Genomic DNA, 16852 nt, shown 5'->3' with positions numbered 1-16852 from the left:
TCCAGCCCTGCACCTTGTTGTCTCACTTTGAAGTGTGCTTTCTTGCATCACAATTTGACATTAATTGACACCGAACCTGTTCATCTCTCCACATCAGATAACAGACAGAGAAGTGATAAACCCTTTCCACAATCAATTGGACAGAAAGTCTCACATTGAAATTTTAACTTAGAATCATAGAATCATACAATTTTACAGTGCAGAAGGAGGCCATTTGACTCATGTTGTCTGTACTGGCTCGACAAAACCACCCAGCTAGTCCCATTCTCCTGCTCTATCTCTGTAGCCATCCAAATTCATCACTTACAAATCTTTATTCAGCTTTCTTTTGAAACGTCCTATGGAATCCGCGTCCACGACTCTCCTAGGCAGTGCATTCCAAATCCTAACAACTCTCTGTGTAAAGATGTTTCTCCTCATCTCACTCCTAGCTCTCTTGCTGACAGTCTAGAAATTGTGACGCCTCGTTACTGACATACCTATTAGTAGAAACAGAATATTCTTCTTTACCCTGTCAAAATTGTCCATAATTTTGAACACCTCAATAAGTCACCTCTTAATCTTCTCTGCTCCTAGGATAATAAGCCCAAATTATTTTATCTTTACTGGTATCTAAAATCCGTCTTTCCTGGTATCATTCTAGCACGTCTCCTTTGAATTCATCTCAGAGATTTAACATCCTTCCTTAAATAAGGTGCCCAGAACTGAACATGATACTCCAAATGTGATTTGACCAGTGATTATATGCTTTTACTTGAATTCAAGATGGCAGCAGAGTAGCAGGGATGAGCCCAGGCCTCACCCACTCCTGTATGCTTTCCTTCTTTTCTTTTTTTTACTTTTGCTGGTTGTTTTTTCCTTTTTCTACATTTTCTTTAAAACCCGGAGAATGGTGAGTAAAGGAGGAGATCTCAGGCAATAGTAGCAGCAATACCAGGACAATCCAGACATGTCTCCACCCCATCTCAGGGTCTCCCGGTGAGCAAGGAGTAGATAGAGTTCAGGCTGAGCCCATTTGCTATATGCTGGCTAGATTAATTTTCTCTTTCCTTTTCCTCTTTTTTTCTTTTTCTTTTCTTCATCTTCCTGATGTCACGAGGAGGCCGGAGTGATGTCAGTGGGGTCTCCTGGCTTCGTAAGCCCAATGTGTGCCCTCCTGGAATGGTGGCAGGGCGTTGGCTATAGCAACTGAAGAGCAAGACATCCTGGCTATGGTAGGCCTGGGGCAGGGACCTTGCAAAAGTACTTGAACTCTGTTTAGGACCTCGGCTGATGAAGATGAACTCTATCTGAGTAGTTTCTTTTATTCTTCTTGTATCTTAAGGTGGCGCCAGATTGTGGCGACAGAACACTTTTCACTGTATCTCCCTAGATATATGTGACAATGAATAAATCATTGATTTGTAGAGTTGTAGCATACCTTCCTTCCTTTTATACTCTGTGTCTCGATTTACAAGGATCCTATAAACTTCTTAACAGCTGCTTCACTTTGCCTGGCCCCCTCAGATAACTTCAGATCATCTTATTATCATGGTTAAAAAATGCAAATAGGGAAAATAATCATTCACTGACCAGTCAAATGTTTCTGTAGATTCCACTACTGCTTAGGATACAATTCAATCAATCAACGATTATAGCATTAGCTTAAAAATCCAAAACAACAGGTATTCTAAGGGCTGTTTAACTACATAACGTTTATTTTCCCTATTTGTAACAGACACTTTTCCTTTGAAGTTTATTACCTGTGTTTAGGTATGTATCCGATGTATTTTCATTGTTTCTTTCTCAGCTTTAGTAAATAATATAATTCTTCTTCCTTTTCACTCAAGAAAGCCTTGGTAATAGTAACCTTTATTACCTAGTGAACTGTCTTTTAATTGAAGTGTGGTGCCTGCAGACAAAATTTAAGTTTATGAAATGTTTATTGTGGCCAACCAAGGTGGGGGGTGTGGGGCAGAGGTTAAAAAGAGGAAAGCAATTTCTTCCTCCTCTCCTGGTCGTATCATCATGTAAAAGGCAGAATACTGTAAATTGCAAATGGTGGACCTCAGAAACAAACAAGTGACCACCTTGCATGCAGACTACATGGAGTCTACAACAGAAAAGGTCATCTGGTCCAATGCAGAAGGGTGGGAGAGCTATCCAGAGGAACATTAATATCCGCACGGAATTTCTGGGCTAACTGAACTGTATCTTTTTGTTCACTTGTAGGACATTTATTGCCCGTCCCTAGCTGCCGTTGAGAAGGCGGTGGTGAGCTGCTTTCTTGAATCGCTGCAGTCCTTGTGCTGTAGGTAGACCCACACAGCCATTAGGGAGGGAATTCCAGGATGTTGACTCAGTGATAGTGAAGGAACAGAGATGTATTTCCAAATCAGGATGATGAGTGGCTTGGAGGGGAACTTGCAGGGAATCGTGGTCCCATGTATCTGCAACCCTTGTCCGTCTAGATCGAAGTGGTCATAGGTTTGGAAGGTGCTGTGTAAGGATCTTTGATAAATTTCTGTAGTGCAACTTGTAGGTAGTACACACTGCTGCTACCAAGCATCGGTGGTGGAGGGAGTGAACACTTCTAGATGTGGTGCTAATCAAGTGGCTGCTTTGTCTTGGATGGTGTCAAGCTTCAATAGTGTTGAGCATTGTTGGAGTTGCACTCATCCAGACTGGACAGTAAATACTATGTAATATTATGTGACAGGTCTATACGAATGCAGAACATATCTTGAGGCAATATGCCAACTATCTGTTCTCTCCACAAAATGCAGTTTATTGAGCTGTTGTGTGTTTTCAGCCTTTTTTCTTTTTCCTCTAAATGCTGCAGTATTCTAACAAAGACATCTTTATACACTATAAAAACTAATTATTCTACTCCAACAATCTAGAATAAAATTTTCAATCAGCAAAGTTTATGTTGTTGTCCAAAATATATATACACTTAATATATGCTTAACTTACTCATATTACTGTTCTGCATCTTTTATACTTAGGGAAATATGGAGCAAGTATGTTAAATGTGTAGGTGTGGACATTACCAGAGCAGGATTTCCACTAGTACAATTCTGCCATTCTGAAAACAGTCATTGAAGTAAAATATTTAGAAGTTCAAAATCTTGAATTCAGATCTCAAAGGTAAATGCTTCAGTGGGCAAATAACCAGGCTGGTAAACAGGGTGACATGTAGTTATGTTCACAGGGATGGCAGATGTTGCTATAAACCTGTTGTTGCTGATACAAAATTAACACTATTGATAAAAGTTAAACGAGATTCAAAATTATCATTAAAGGGAAAATGTGGCTAATTGCAAAACCCTGGCATCTAAAGAATGCCATAAAAAGACAACTTCAGATCTCACCAGCTTTTCTCTCTCGCCGTCTTACGGTTAAGTGCAATGCTGACAGAAAGTTGTTCATAATTAGAGTAATTGAGTGATTGTGTAGCACAATATTATCAGAAATGTTGATTTTGCTATTGATAGTGACATGACCTTTAAAATTTAAGTCACTGCTCTTTTCCAGATTTGCATATTGGTTTTTATGACCGTAGGGTAATACACATTGGATTTTCTGGACCTACAAATTTTGCCAGTCAAATCATAGAGTTGGAGCAACCCATGCAGACAAAAGACACTTTCTATTAAGACACTTTCAATACCTCTGCCAAGATCATTCATAAATATGAACAACAAGAAGATTGTGCAAGGGATTCATCTTATGATTTTCCTTTTTGCAGCAAGCACCTGAATTTTGGCATTATCTCAGCTAAGATTGGGGTCTGTTCATGTGGGGAACCTGGGATGGGAGAGGATCATCTGATATTTTACCAAATTAATGATGTTGGGGTAATTAATGATGCTTCATATAATGAAAATTATGTATTTAAAAAGCTGTTTAAAAAGTAGTGAAAAGATCTAAAATAAGAAAACACACCTTTCAGCATTAAAACAAAGTAAAATACTGCCAATGCTGCAGACCTGAGATTATAAAAATACTTTTGGAAATATATGGCTGGTCAGGCCACATGTCTGGAGAGAAACGTATTTCAGGCTGAGGTGACCTTTCATCACACTGTCTCCAGATGAAAGATCATCTCAATTGGAAACGTTAATGCTGTACTGCTGAACTGCTGAATGTTTACAGCATTTTACTGTCTTTACTTGCTTTGAGCATCCTCATCAATATAGAAACCTCATTTGCTGCAGCCCAAACCTGCCCCACTAGCCAGAGTTGTAATGTTTGAACCAAGTTATTATTGGTTTTTCCAAACATTAAGTTTGTCCGATAATCAAAAGACAATAATATTTGTATTATGTCACCCTATACCATGTCAAAAATGTCAAAGAGCTTCAAACAACAATTTATTGTTGAATAAGAGTGAATGTTCTCATATAACAATATTTTAATGCTTTCTTCCTTTGGTACTAACTGCAGCATTATTCTGTTTTAATGAATTCGAACTCCAACTGTGAAAAGTACTTTCTTTAATACATTAAGGATTACATCTGACTGTAATTCAGTTCACTGTTTTCTTGAGCATGTTATCGTACATTGTTCTTCCGTCTTCCCACAAGGTCTTTTTAATCTCTTCAGCATATATAATCCAACCAAACTCTTGAAGGCTTAGAAAAACAGTTACAGTTATGCACACAGTAATATTTTCTAAACTCTACAGTTGAAATGACAATCACGTTGTGGTTGTGTCTGTGTTTACCTATTGCAGGTGAGGAAATGGGGCATTTGAGGACTACCACCCACGTCTTTCGCCTGCACGTTATTAATAGAATGAGGGGGCAACTAAACTTTCCATTTCCAGATAGTTATCATTTCCTTTTTTCGCGTAAGAGACAGGAAGTTATAGAAAAGCATGCTGAAAGTTATAGTTGACACAATGGAAAATAACCCCAGCTTTCACCATCTTCTTGTGATCATGTTGAACTATCATGTAGTGAATGTGCATCCTGTATTTCTCTGCTTTTCAAGTACAGTTTTGACTATGAATTTGAAAATCTCTAAAGCTGATATTAGTGCACACACCAAAGTTGCTTATTGGTAAGATTGCAAGGGCTATGTGGCAGAGTCTGAGTGACATGGGTTACAGTGTGATGTGTGGCAGAATTGGGAGACAAGTACAATAACCAATAATCTCAGCAATGGCCTTTATGCTACAAGTGAGATTCTCACTAGGCAGTGGCAATTTGTTATTTGTTGGGGATTACTGTTTGTTAAATGATTTGTTAACAGCCCAATTCAGATAACTAATATTAATAACTAAGAAATTATAGTATTTTACCAAACTCTAGATGGTGGGAAACCTTGACATGAAAACCAGAGCAGGTATCTGGTGGATTCAGGTCACTGCTTGCTCTGAATGACCTCTGTGTTGTCTACAACCAAATTGTAGACCAGTGCACGATCCACAGGCACCAACTGCGTGCACCTTTCTTCCATGTACATTGGCATCTGGCAACCCCTCCTGTCCGTCCTGCCAGTTCTCCAATACACCGGCAGCAGTATGCTCTGGAACCACAGACTTGCACTGCACGGCGCAGAGCAACTAGCATTAAAAGGTTGCTGTGGAACCACCATTTCAACCAGCTCACAGACTGGACCAGGCTGCATCTCAGAGCTGCTTGCCTACTTTCTTAGCGCTCACTCACTTAGCAACTATCTGCATTCCCACACCACCCATACCTTGCATTGGCCTGCCATATCAGTTAGCACAGTCACACAACCAGGCAGCTTGGCTTGCTGCTCAGCAGTCCCTACTTTTGCTGTACAATTGTACACTATGCCAAACCTGCTGCACGTGACAGCAGCTTACATGTGCAACAAGCAGGCAGCTGTGCCTCAAATTCTTAGGGGAGTAGTCCACACTGAGCTCCATAGAGGCATCTGTCAATGAGGGGCTGCTGGCACATTAAGTCAAAGGCAGCCTCCTGTGCCAGTCCAGGAAATTGGCCACTGTCAGGCGTCCAGTTAAGGTGTTATTGGACAGAGGGTCCATGCCTTTGCAGGAGTGGGTCATGGTCAGTTCTTTTGCCTGTCTGGTGGTAGTGATGATGGTGGGGAGGTGGGGGAGACAGTGAAACCATCATCAATTATCAGGAAAACCTCATCTGATTCATTAATGTCCTTTAGGGAAGCAAAGTGTCATCCTTACCTGGTCTGACCTACATGTAACTCCAGACTCAAAGCAGGTGGTTAACATTTAACTGCCCGCTAAGTAATTAGAGATGAACAATAAATGCTGGCCTGGCTAGTGGTGCTCATATTCAGTGAATGAATTAAAAAAAACACCCAGCATGTTCAGGCTGAGGTTGGAACACACTGACACTGTGATGTAAATGTGTGTAATGGGGAAGAAAATTGCTGCGAGCATGTGCAATGGACAGGGTAACTAATTTGACCAGTGAAGGAGAAGGCTGCAGCAACCACTAATCATAGGGCTTTTAAAGGGAAAGGACATTGGATACAGACCAATGCAATATACAGGCCTGCAGGCTGTCTGCTCCCTGAGCACCCTACAGCATTTACACTCTCTGCACCTCCCTGGCACAGCCACTGCCTTGGGCATTTCTCCATAGAGGGCCTGGGGAAGCTGGCTGTACCTGCAGGATACAAGAGGGAGGCAGATAGTGGCCAATGGTTAGAAGTAGTGTGCAATGAATGAGACTGACAGTTGCTGGGAGAGTGCTGGTGGCATTTGGTGGGATATACATTGTTTCTGAATCCCAGCAGGAGTGATCTTCTCCTGCAAGGTCAAGGATTCTCTTTATGTAGTGGGTGAGGATCCTAATGTCACCCCAGCTGTATGGGACTTGATCTGCCCTGTAATGACAGAAATGAATGAATGAGTGAGGTAACAATGGATGGCTTGGCTGTTAGTGCTGGTATATGTGGAGACAGGACTGAGGTTCAGCACAAAGGATATACATGGTTAGTGGTATGGGAGGTCGGGAAGGCGACAGTGAGTGGAGGAAGATGTTCTATGTAATTGAAAATGGCACAGCATGAGCATTGGTGGGGGCATTGGCAATGAGATTGAGTGATAGAGGTGGCAGAGAGATGAATGTGACACCTAACCTGGTGGAGCAGCGAAGGTCATTGGGTACACCCTGGAAATGGCACTAACCCAGGTGGTTACCTTAGACCAGGCTTCCAGGGTCTTGTGGCACAGCCTCCTCTGATAGTCCTCTGGGAAAAAGGACACCTCTGTTTTGGATCATCCCATTCACAAGGATCTCCAGGTTGCTGGAGAATCTTGGTACCACCTCGCTCTTCTCTACCATGTTCTGACTCTGTCCTTCAATGAGTGGACAGCAATGGAATGCTACACTTTCCCAGGTGCACAGCAGGCATGGAGAATGTGGAAGTAAGGACTGCCAGTGTACGAGGTCAAAAGGGATAGAAATCAGACGTGAGAGGTGCCACAATCGCATAGTGAGTAATGTGGCATGTATGATCCAGTGAGAAAACTTGTTAGGCCTTACTGTGAGAATCCTTTCAAAATCTTATTCAAATCAGCTTTACTACAAACACATAAGATTCATCCCATAACTTTGTTTAACTTGTTATCTTGAATTATGTTATTCCATTTTTCATTGTTGTCAGTAGTTTTCTTGATTCACCCCTGAAACAAAACAATGTTCTTCAGCTGATTGGAATGCTGTCACTTTATTTAGATGATAATGGATTATTAGGTGTATTCTAGTTGTAGATTGAGCGTGCTTTCTGACCTAAAGCAAAAGTTGTTTGGCAAAAAATGCTCACTACTTATCTAAGTAGATATTGCAAGCATCGTATTAGTTTCTGACATTCCATCACTGTGCATATTGCCAGTGTTAATTTCCTGTCTAAGTGTCTACTTTCTGTTGTATCATGATTTTCTTTTAATTCAGCTTTTGAACCTGCCTTGGATCATGCTTTTATTTTTGGGAGAATACAAATGAAAAGAGATATTATTGGTTCACAGAAAGGCAAAGGAAAGAAGGGTCCTTTGGGTCTATAATCAGAAATATTCAGGCTCTCTCTGTAAAGGGCTGTATCTGGGCTGGGTCTGTAATGGATTGTATCCGGGCTGGATCTGTAATGAATGTATCTGGCCTGGTCTGTAATGAATGTATCTGGGCTGGGTCTATAATGAATGAATCTGAGCTGGGTTTATAGTGGATTATATCCCAATTGCTGTTTCAAGATTTATTTCACTGTGATTTGTCTTGAGATTTAGAATGTTGCTTCCCTTCTTGTAATGTTTGATTTGCTTTTTATCTGACCATTGAGAAATGTACTTATTATTGATTATTAACAAGTGAATTTGACATTTAATTCCAATTCTATCACTGATACAAGCATTTTAATGCTGTTTCTTTCTCTCTCTTTCATTGCAGTTAATGAAATTATAAGGAAAGATCTTTCTGGACTCACAGCAACAAGCCAATCTTAGACTCAACAAATTGACAATGAATGCTTCCCAATACAATCTTGGAAATTCTCTCCACCACCAGTGACACCCTGTGTTTACTAATGGGTCAGTCGAAGGGTTCATACTCAGCTGCACAATACAATATCCTGGCAAGGAGTTGGCTACTCTGAATAATCATCATGGGAACTCAGCTTAGCAGATTTTTCTCATTATTTCCATTCATTCAGAGTCCTTAAGGGGTCCAAAATCTGTATTTTTAGTTTACTCTTGTTAACCTTTGGTTGATTGGATCACACCCGTTTCCACTCAAATTTTCAAAATGGACTGAACAACAGCCCATCGTTGGATATTTTAGCTTTCTAAAGAAAAAATATCTCTTCCTTGCAACTCCTTTACTTTCAAGAAAAGGGTCTCAAAACATTTTTTACAACTATTTTCATAGACAGATCCAAACATGATTTGGAGTGAAAATGAAATGGTATGAATGAGGTGGTTAACAATAAGAATGTGGACCTATGCCATGTTAACATCCAACATCACAGCACCACAGTTACACATTATACTGGTGAAGACTATACCATCCTACTTTGAGCAAAAATTAGGAAAGGGGTTAAGCCTTGATGCCTTGGGCCTGTTCTACCATTCAATAAGATCATGGTTATCTAATTCCATCGATCAGCCTTTGTTCCATTTCCTTCAATATGTTCAGCAAAAATCAAATAATCTCTGATTTAAAATTAACAACTGAGAGCATTAATTGGCAGAAGAGTTTTCCAAACTTCTGAATTACCCTTCCTGTGTTGAAGTGATTCTGAATTTAACTCCTGAAATGTCCGATTCCAGTTCTTAAACTACACTTACCCAGAATAAGACTTTTCAACCAGTGTAAATTGTACCCTCTTATCTACTCTATCCATTCTGCTTCATACCTTGAAAATCTTAATACATTATCCTTCTGAATTCCAAGGAATAAAGGCCCACTTTGTATAATCGTTCCTCATTTGACCCTTTGGAGTGCAGGTATATTCTAGTAAATATAGAAACTTTGTTTTTATGGACAACATACAGAAAATTAAAGGAGCTATAACAAGTTGTTGCCTTACTTTGAGCCGCAATTGGAGATTAATCAGCAGAAAACACATCTTCCATTAAATACAGTGCATTATTCTGTAACTTGGAAAGTGGCAATGATTCATATAGCACAATTAGCATCAATAACTTGTACTGAAGCTTGTGATCTTCTCTGCCTTATCCCAGCATAATGATGATCTTACTATGGCTTGAAATCACAATTACCAATCTCACAAGCTTACTGTGAGAAACTGGTTGAATCTACAACTAATAGTTACGCTGATCCACCAAATGTTTGTTGATTTATTTTATCAATATCATCAGTCATTGCAGGTTTAAGTTGTTAATGCATAAATCTTTTACAAAATAAATCATTTTTGGATACTAAGTAGGCTTCCAGTGATTGAAGATAGTAATTCAACCACATATATGTAAATAAAAAAAATTTTGCTTTTTCAAGTAATATTTCATGCTGGCTGTTTGATATAACAATTGAATCTACTTTTTTTAAAATCTGTGTGAAGTTATAATTTACATTTTCAAATGAATCAAGATCATATCAACTATGTGTTTAACATATCTGATGTATATGTTATGTGTTTATTTTTTAAAGTTATTGAGTTCAGAGTACAAACTTCTCTAGTGCCCAGGCAACAATTTCCAATTTCATGATCTGTATTTTGGGGGCTTTAATCATCCTTTTTGAAAGCTGTGATATAATCCTTGTACATATCATATGCATCACAGTTTAAATGTTAATTTATCATTTATTCTTTTAAAACGTAATGTAATTCTTTTCATGATAACAGTTACCAGTAACATGATGCTTGGGTTTTTCCAAGTCTCACCATCTCTAGCTGGATTCTTTTGAATTAATGAAACTTTAATCAGTCTGATGGCCCAACTAATTGAATGATGCAGACATTGAAATACTCTAGTCCTCTATATGCTGTTAATTTTCTCATAAAATTTACTGATGCCTGCAATCCTAACCCTAACCTTAACCCTAATGCTATTTACTGATCCTTGGAAAATAATTTTATAATTGATCCTTGTCACTGTCATCATTGGTACTAATTGCAGGCCAATAAACTAAGTGAAAATCTTAATTCCTGCCTCATTAGAAAAGCTGGCAATTTTTTGCCTAATATTTAGAATCTTTGGTTACTTTTTAATCACAACTTTAAAATGTTTCCACTAAATGCTTGAAATATTTTTGGTGGCACATTGGTCTCAGATCTTGTGAATTTTTGATATCACACAGCATCGATACTATACCGACCATCTTGGTCATTCCATTGTCTCTATAAAAAATAACACTGACCTTCCAAATCTGATGAAATAGTTTGTTCATTAAAAAAACCTCCCCTGAACTAAACCAACTGAAATTATCCTTATGTTTCTTGAACAGCAGGAGATGATTTAGTTTCAATGTAATTCCAGTGATTGATAAAGATAAAAGCAAAGTAGAATTTAATTTAAATTTCATATCTATTAATTTGTTACTTCTAACTGCCATGTCATTGGAACATTAATACATTTTCAATCTAATGGCACTACAAAATCATCCCTGTGATATTGTGAAATGACAATACCATCTGAGTCCCATAATCACTCATGTTTCACTCTTTTCCAAAGAAAGAATTGTTCATTTTCATTTTGCTAAAGCACAAAAGATCTTTTCTTAAGCACTTTGGTATATCTGTTGGCTCAATTGTATTGGAAAGCCCCCAACACCTAGGACTGGTTTGTAAATTGGTGCCTCATTGGAGATCAATCAGCTTTCGCTCTTAAACAGTCTGTTTTGCTTTATAGATAAATACATTAACCTTTAGTCTCAACACTTAAGTGATATTGTATGACTTCAAAATGTTTTATTGATGTATTGAATGTAGAATTATGAAAGTCCAAATGTGGCATTCATATAAATGACTTTATTTTAGTTTTATATTATGTTTATATTAGCTTGCTTCAATTCAAAGTGCATCTTCCAGTATTTTCATTCCATAATAACTGATTATAAAGAATGTCAATGATTTGTTAGATGACATTTCATTTATTTTGTGATCGGCTATGAATACTGCCAATTAATGTAAATAGTTTGTAAAGTAGGGAACAGAAATGAAGAAGTCTTTAGCTACGATGGAATATTAATGATAGGGGTGGCATTTTCTAATCTTACATTGTAAACACAATACTTTATTTTCTTTCTCCAATAAATTGTCACACTTAGTTTAGATACGATCAGAAAATGATTGGCTCATACCATAACTATAACTTAAAGGAGTCTTCTTTAACATTACTTTCTCTTGTCTATGAATTATCAATGCTGGAGGGAACAAATCTCCCATCTTTTGCATATGAACATTGTGTCTCCAGTGTCATCTACAACTAGTTTCCCATCTCTGATTTGACGTTATTGTACGAAGTACATTTGTAATAATATCTAATAAAAGTCATAAAGTAAAAAAAAAAGCAGGATGAAACTGGACAACCCATTTATTTGAAATTACAATGCATGTATTTAAAGCTAAAATCTTAAGAAAAAAGAATCATGAAAATTCATTTAGTGTAATGACTGGTTGATGTTTAAATAAATTTACTTGCTTGATTTAATTTCGTGATTCTCAATCTTAGTAAGGCCCTGGACAAATTGTGTAACAATGTTGCTTTGATCTAAATACTTTTTACTGTTGAATATAAGTCTTTGGTTAATTATGCACAGTATAGTTCAAGTCTTGTTTATAGACCTCTGTTGTTATAAAAGTATAAATACATATCAAAACAAAAGTTGATAATTAAGGCTAAAGTGGAAATTGTTTAGGAGAGTCAGCATATTATAATTTGTGTACAGACGATTGTTTGTTGCATTAGAACATGGTCAGTGCCAACTATGTTCGTATTGCTATTGTTTGCAGAGACAGTTCAGTTTTCTCAAAACTATTCTAAGGGATGCACAAGATCCCTCTACCACAGCTTCCTCCTGCCACCATCCCACACATTCCTAAATATCAGTAGTTTTGCAGCTTTGCAGTATCCACATATTGATGAGCAAAGATATTTTGTATTAGTTTACTTTGGATTGTAGCCACGTTTGTTCACAAGGAAACATCATCTTTCCTCAGCTGTCTGAATGTTTTGCTGCAATGCCTTCCTGTCATTGTACCGAAAAGATTCAAAGAAGAACCGCTTGCCAAGAAAAAAGGCATGTTTTCCACAGACTTCTGTGAAATGAAATATTGAATTTCTCAATAGAGTTTTTTTTTCTTTTCTTTTGCTAAGCAGCTACTAAGCAAAGCATGTATTGAGCCAACAAAGTTCTTAGCAATGGTCAACTGCAGAAAGCTGACTCATGAGGGATCATGGTCTATGTGTGATAGCAGAAAGAATGTGATAAAGTGATGATTTGCACTGTTAAATGTAATGAGGTTATAAGTGCCATTGATTAAGAGCAATATATTCCTTCTGAATGTAGAACTTCTGTAATGACAGCACTATTTTTTATGTAATGTAAAGATTTCTGCTGCTTACCTTTGTACTCAAAAAAGTTCTCAGTATCTATTCTGGTTTATCAAAAGCATGTTATTTTTACCTTCATCTTAAAATTTAGAAATTTTGCAATATTTTATTCTCTCTAGGCTTTGTACCATTGTTGGTACTTTTTGCTTTGTTTGCCAGCCTCTTTAACCCCTTCAGTGTCAGATCTTAACAGAATTTGTGCTAACACATTTTAGTTAAATATGCTTTCAAATGCTAGTGATATATATGTAAGTATTTAACATTTATTCAATGTAAAGAAATATATTTACCATGTTTTCAAAAAACTGAGAGCTGGCACAGAAGGGGTTAAAATATGACTAATATTAACATTTATCCTTTAAGCAATGTTATGAATCATAAACATTTGTACTCAAATGCTAACCTAATAAAATTTCATCTTATCTTGCTTAGATCTGTGCAATTTAACAATAAAAAAGAAAAAAAAGCTTGAATTTTTGTCTGAGTTGGTTTTGTTTTTGATAAGGATGACTTATTGACATGAGAAATTAATAACATAATGTAGCGGCTTTTTGAATTTGTCACAGTTTCTGCTCAATTGACTTGTTGCTGTTAAATTTAAAGGATTAGCTTATATGAATCAAACCAAGTCTGCAAGCTGCACTACACATTCAGTCAATGTAATAATCTAAAAATTAGTATACATAAAATTTGTGATACTTTTAAGTAACCATATTAACTGTTCCAAAAAAAGAGAAGCTTAACAAACTTAAAGGTAGGCATTATTGAGGGATGGAAGCATAGAATTGTAAACAAACGTAACAAATTAAGTGGGCAAAAATGTGACAAATTAATTTTAATAAAGGTTAATGTGAAGTCATCTACTTTGGACATAAAAAAGCTTGAGCATTTTCTCAAAAGTGGAGATTCTAAGAGACTTGGTGATCAACAGATCATTAAAATATTAGGAGAAGGTTCAGAAAACAATCAAGAAGGTGAATGGAATGATGGCCTTTAAATACAGAAGACTAGAGTACAATGAAGTAGATGTCAGTCTCCAGCTATTCAAAGGCCTTTTATTGAACTATATCCAGCATATCCATATATACAATATATACATTTCAGGGAGTGGTTTGTACATGACCATCTTATTCTAAGGATTTCTATATGCTGAATATCACAAGGCCTGATGTCCCTGTTAGTGATGTCATTAGCTATCCTATTGATAGCTGCTTCCCTTATATGACACCTCTCCCAAGTATTCACTTTGTCCCTGATTTTTCAGTTTTTTTCCAATATTAATTTGTGTCCCAATATGTCTATGTTTCTATTTATTAACATGTGTCTATTCCCCTGCCCACCAAATCTTTGAATTGCCAATCATGTCCTCAGCCCTCCTAGTGGACAAACAGGATTTGTGCCAAGTATGTGTTTGCTTCTCAGATGACCATTGTCCATTCCTTTATCTTTGGGAACTGCACCATTGTGGATGACATTCCTCTACAGCTCATGTTGGTGGAATTAACTCTTTGTTGTGATATCACAGAAGTCACTCAGCTGAAGCTGCTGGACTTCTCCCAGTCTGGCCTATGTTTAGAGTGGCCACTGTATCAGTTATGTGATGAGGGATGGTTGAGAGCCATTTTCCTAATCTGTCATGTGTCATATCTTCAGCAAAGTTGATCTTTTGAGTACCCCACATTGGATCCTTTAGTGTCATTGGAGCTGCTTCTGTCACATCCCCAGTGTAGTAGTTTCGTCCAATATGTCTTCGTTGAACTGGGGAGTCCTGTTCTCTGTGAACATGATTTCATAGAAACATAGAATCCCTACAGCGTAGAAATGGGCTTTGGCCCAACAAATCCACACCAACCCTCAGAACATCCCACCCAGACCAATCTCCCAAATCTACACATCCCTGATCACTATAGGCAATTTAGCATGGTCAACCCACCTAACCTGCACATATTTGGACTGTGGGAGGAAACCGGAGCACCCAAAGGAAACCCATGCAGACACAGGGAGAATGTGCAAACTCAACGCAGACAGTCACCTGAGGGTGGAATCGAACCCGGGTGTGAGGCAGCAGTGCTAACCACTGAGCCACCGTGCCACCGTAAATAGCATTCATCCCTGGGTGGGCTTGTTTTGACCTTCTGGGGAACGGGTAGTCTGCACTTGCCTAAGACTCAGTCTCCTGAATAGTTCTGTCCATGTTCTCCTCTGCAACAGCTTATAGGGAGCCTCATTGATGGTTTCCCTTTACTTCCGGCATGGCTTCAGAAGAAATTTCCTCATGCCTTTTGTCAGGCTCATCATTTTCCTGACCTAGCCTATATTCCTTGATATTTTTGATATGCTGAGGTCTATCAATCTCAGTTTTGAAGGTCCTCAATGGCTGACCCTCTGCAGTCATATGGGGCAAAAGAATTCCACAAAATCATCATCCTTCTTTCTCATCTCAGGCGTAAATGATATTCCCCTTATCCTGAAACAATGTTCCTTGGTTCCAGAAATACACACTTACACCCCACCTCCACCTCCAACCCTTCCATGGGAATCATCATTCCTACAGAAAATATTGGTGTCAGTGTCTGTTTCTGCATAGGACAACACCTCTACCCCAGGAATTCATTCAATTAACCAACTCAATCCCTCTGTGGCAAGTATGTCTTTCTTCAGGTAAGGAGTCAAAAAATGCACAAAGTACTCCACATGTAGTCTCATCAAGGCTCCACACATAATAACCATAAAATATCTTTACTCCTCTACTCAAATAATCTTGCAATAAAAGTGCACATACTGTTTGACTTTTATTTGTTGTTCCTGCCTCATGAGCAAGGACATCCATGTGATTATGAAATTCAGCTCCTCCCAGCCTCTGAACCTTTAAGAAATTCTTTGTATTTCTGTTTCTTCCACAAACTGGATAATCTCACATTCTTGTATTTCATCTATCAAATTTTTACCTACCCATTTAGCCTCTCAAAATTCCCTTTAACCTCGTACTTCTACCTAGTTTTGTGTCATCTGCAAACTTGGAAATGTTCCATTTAATCCCCCCTATTCAAATAATTGATATAGATTGTACACTTCCACAACCCCCTGTGGGATGGAATATTCATAAGGTTCACAACCATATGAGTAAAAAAAAATTCCTCATCTTGGATCTACCTTACATCACCCTTATTTTTAAATTGTGGTCCCTGGTTCCCAACTAGATGAAGCATCTTACCTGCACATACCCTGTCTAATCCTTTAAATATTTTATAAGTTTTAATTCAAACATTGCACCTTCACAAATATACTGGAGAATACAGGCCCAGCTTGCCCTAACCTTACCTCATAAGATTGACTTGCAGTCCAGGGAAAAAGGCTGATGAACCTTCCTTGCACTCCCTCTCTTGCAATAATGTCCCTCCTGACAGAAGGAAACCAAAGCAGTTAACAGACCTCCAGATGTAATCTAACCAAGCGCTTATATAATTGCAGCAAGACTTCACTACTCCTGTATTCAAATACCCTTCCAATAAAGATAAACATTCCATTACCCTCCCTAATAGCTTGTTTACCTTGCCTGAGAAGTTCGATTTAACCCACAGCAAAGTCTTTAGAGTTAAGGCAAAGTTCATTAACGTATTCAAGACCATGGGGAATGGTTCAACATTTATCCTCACACACTGATATCCAAGGAAGAAGGAAAAGAGAAAGGAAATGAGTGAAGTTACGAAATCCAAATTAAAGATATTAGAATTAGTTCACATGAATTAGACAATGTCCAGTGAAGACTTTTTCAGTTGTGTCTGCACAAGAGCTCCATGAAGTTGAATTGCTGGTGAAGATGTAGAAATTATAACCTGGGCA

At 38.0% G+C, this 16852-nt stretch overlaps 1 protein-coding gene across 2 annotated transcripts in view; it reads left to right on the top strand.

The window, feature by feature from the left end:
- The window catches only part of nfatc2a (nuclear factor of activated T cells 2a), a 140667-nt gene extending 127225 nt beyond the window's left edge, over positions 1-13442 (top strand). For both annotated transcript variants that reach the window (XM_020528125.2, XM_020528124.2), the window contains one exon: positions 8385-13442. In XM_020528125.2, the coding sequence (XP_020383714.1) occupies positions 8385-8440 (56 nt within the window). In that variant the 3' untranslated portion in view covers positions 8441-13442. The remainder of the gene's footprint in view (positions 1-8384) is intronic.
- The last annotated feature ends 3410 nt before the right edge of the window (positions 13443-16852 follow it).

This window comes from Rhincodon typus, chromosome 19, assembly GCF_021869965.1.
Source record: "Rhincodon typus isolate 14 chromosome 19, sRhiTyp1.1, whole genome shotgun sequence".
In the NCBI taxonomy this organism is placed as follows: domain Eukaryota; kingdom Metazoa; phylum Chordata; class Chondrichthyes; order Orectolobiformes; family Rhincodontidae; genus Rhincodon; species Rhincodon typus.
This window is presented reverse-complemented; position numbering and strand designations above follow the sequence as displayed.